We start from the raw sequence: 1,844 nt of genomic DNA, 5'->3' as shown, positions 1-1,844 counted from the left end.
TCACTGTTTCGTGTTCAAAGAGCAGCGGAGGATAAATTTGTCCTGTATCTGCTGGGTCTTCACTCCATAAACAATTGGATTTAAAGCAGGAGGGATGGCCACATAGAGGTTTGCAAACAGGATGAGCACGTTTAGAGGGACACTGTGTCCAAAGCGATGAGCAAGGACGGAGAAGAAGGCCGGTGTGTAAAATATGAGGATAACACAGACGTGGGAGCCACAGGTGCTGAGGGCCTTTTGGCGGGCACCCTGCGATGAGAGTTGAAAGACAGCATGGAGGATGAAACTGTAGGAGACAGCAATAAAAATCACATCTGATATGACTGTCATGAGAGGCACAGAAAATCCATACCAGATGTCGATGGAGATATCAGCAGAGGAAAGCTGAGCGACACCTATATGCTCACAGTATGTGTGTGGGATGATATGTGTCCCGCAGAAAGGTAACCGTTTCAGCAGAAAAATGTCTGGAAGGATGATAGAAAAGCTCCTCACAGCAATGCTCACTACAAGCTTAATCATCACCTGCGGAGTCAGGATTGTGGTATATCTCAAGGGGAAGCAGATGGCCACATAGTGATCAAATGCCATAGCCAACAGGATGGCTGAATCCACTACAAAGCTGAAGTGGAGGAAGAACATCTGGGTGAGACAACCAGAGAAGGTTATTTCCTGGGAGCCAAGCCAGAGGTTACTGAGCACTTTGGGCACTGTGGCAGTGGACAAGATGAGGTCAGTGGTTGCAAGCATAGAGAGGAAGAAAAACATGGGCTCATGGAGGCTGTGCTCAACTGCAATGAGGTAGAGGAGGACGCAATTGCCCACAATAGCCACAACATATATGACACAAAAAGGAATCCCAATCCAGATGTGGAACTTCTCTAGGCCAGGTATTCCAACAAGGATGAAGGAACCAGGGTTGTAGCAGCTCAAGTTATACATGGTCTCTTCAGTCTGAGATCCACTGGCTTTTGAGCACTGAGGACAAATGAGCTGTCAGAATGGGCTGCGAAAAATAAGAATTCCACTCAGGTGCTGCACATGGTTGAGGACTGCAATTGTCACATTCAGGTTTCCTACAAGAGAAGTACCTCCTGTCCCCTGCATGAGCTGGCACCTATATAATTGACTCATTTTTGCTACTTTTATTTGTGATTAGCCCCAGTTCATTTCTTTATATATTTATTAATAAACCATCTGAAGTGATTATTTTTGTAGGTCAGTAATTTCACATGATTGAACCTCAATAACTGCATCTCTTTATTAATGCAGATTATTTAGTATAGGCCAAGGTTCAAATGGAAAAAGAAATATGCATGAGGTGAAGGAAGGAGGTGTGTGTGAGAGAGGGAGGGAGGGATAGAAAAATATTAAAAATATTAAATGTGATGAGCTGTGAGGAAAGGGGAATAATTGACTTTTACAGAGCAAATATTATGCTTCAGACAATGGCTTTGATAAAATAAACTGAAGAGTTTCTATGAAGCAGTAGAAAAAGATAAGGAAAAGGGAGGAAAATGAGAGGACAGATTCCAGTACTGTGGGAGCTATAGGAGCTTTCATTACACAGGGGTTAAATATGATTCAGCTTAGGACGTATGCTTACTAGGATATGAATATAAGAGAGTAAGAGAATGCATGTACTAGAAAATGCACAAGGACAAGTGAGCAGCATTCCGCTGACTCAGGCTGAGAGCAGTAAGCTCAAAGGATGATTTATGGCTTCAGGGGCAATGCCCTAAGCCTTGGAGGACTGTCTTCCAAGCATTAGTAAGGGAGACAGCTCTATCCATCAGTGAGGCTGGAATTGCCTGCTAACAGGTATCAGCCAGTGTGATTTGGCC

The 1,844-nt window shown here is 43.9% G+C and overlaps 1 protein-coding gene across 1 annotated transcript; it reads right to left on the bottom strand.

Annotated features, from left to right (window-relative positions):
* LOC106830185 (olfactory receptor 52H1-like) lies at window positions 1-942 on the bottom strand. The gene has a single exon (XM_014839599.3). The coding sequence runs from the start codon at window positions 940-942 to the stop codon at window positions 1-3; it is 942 nt and encodes a 313-aa protein (XP_014695085.3).
* Between the last annotated feature and the right edge of the window lie 902 nt (window positions 943-1,844).

Source organism: Equus asinus, chromosome 20 (genome assembly GCF_041296235.1).
Source record: "Equus asinus isolate D_3611 breed Donkey chromosome 20, EquAss-T2T_v2, whole genome shotgun sequence".
Lineage (NCBI taxonomy): Eukaryota > Metazoa > Chordata > Mammalia > Perissodactyla > Equidae > Equus > Equus asinus.
Note: the sequence above shows the minus strand (reverse complement) of the source record. Positions and strands in the feature narration are given on the sequence as shown.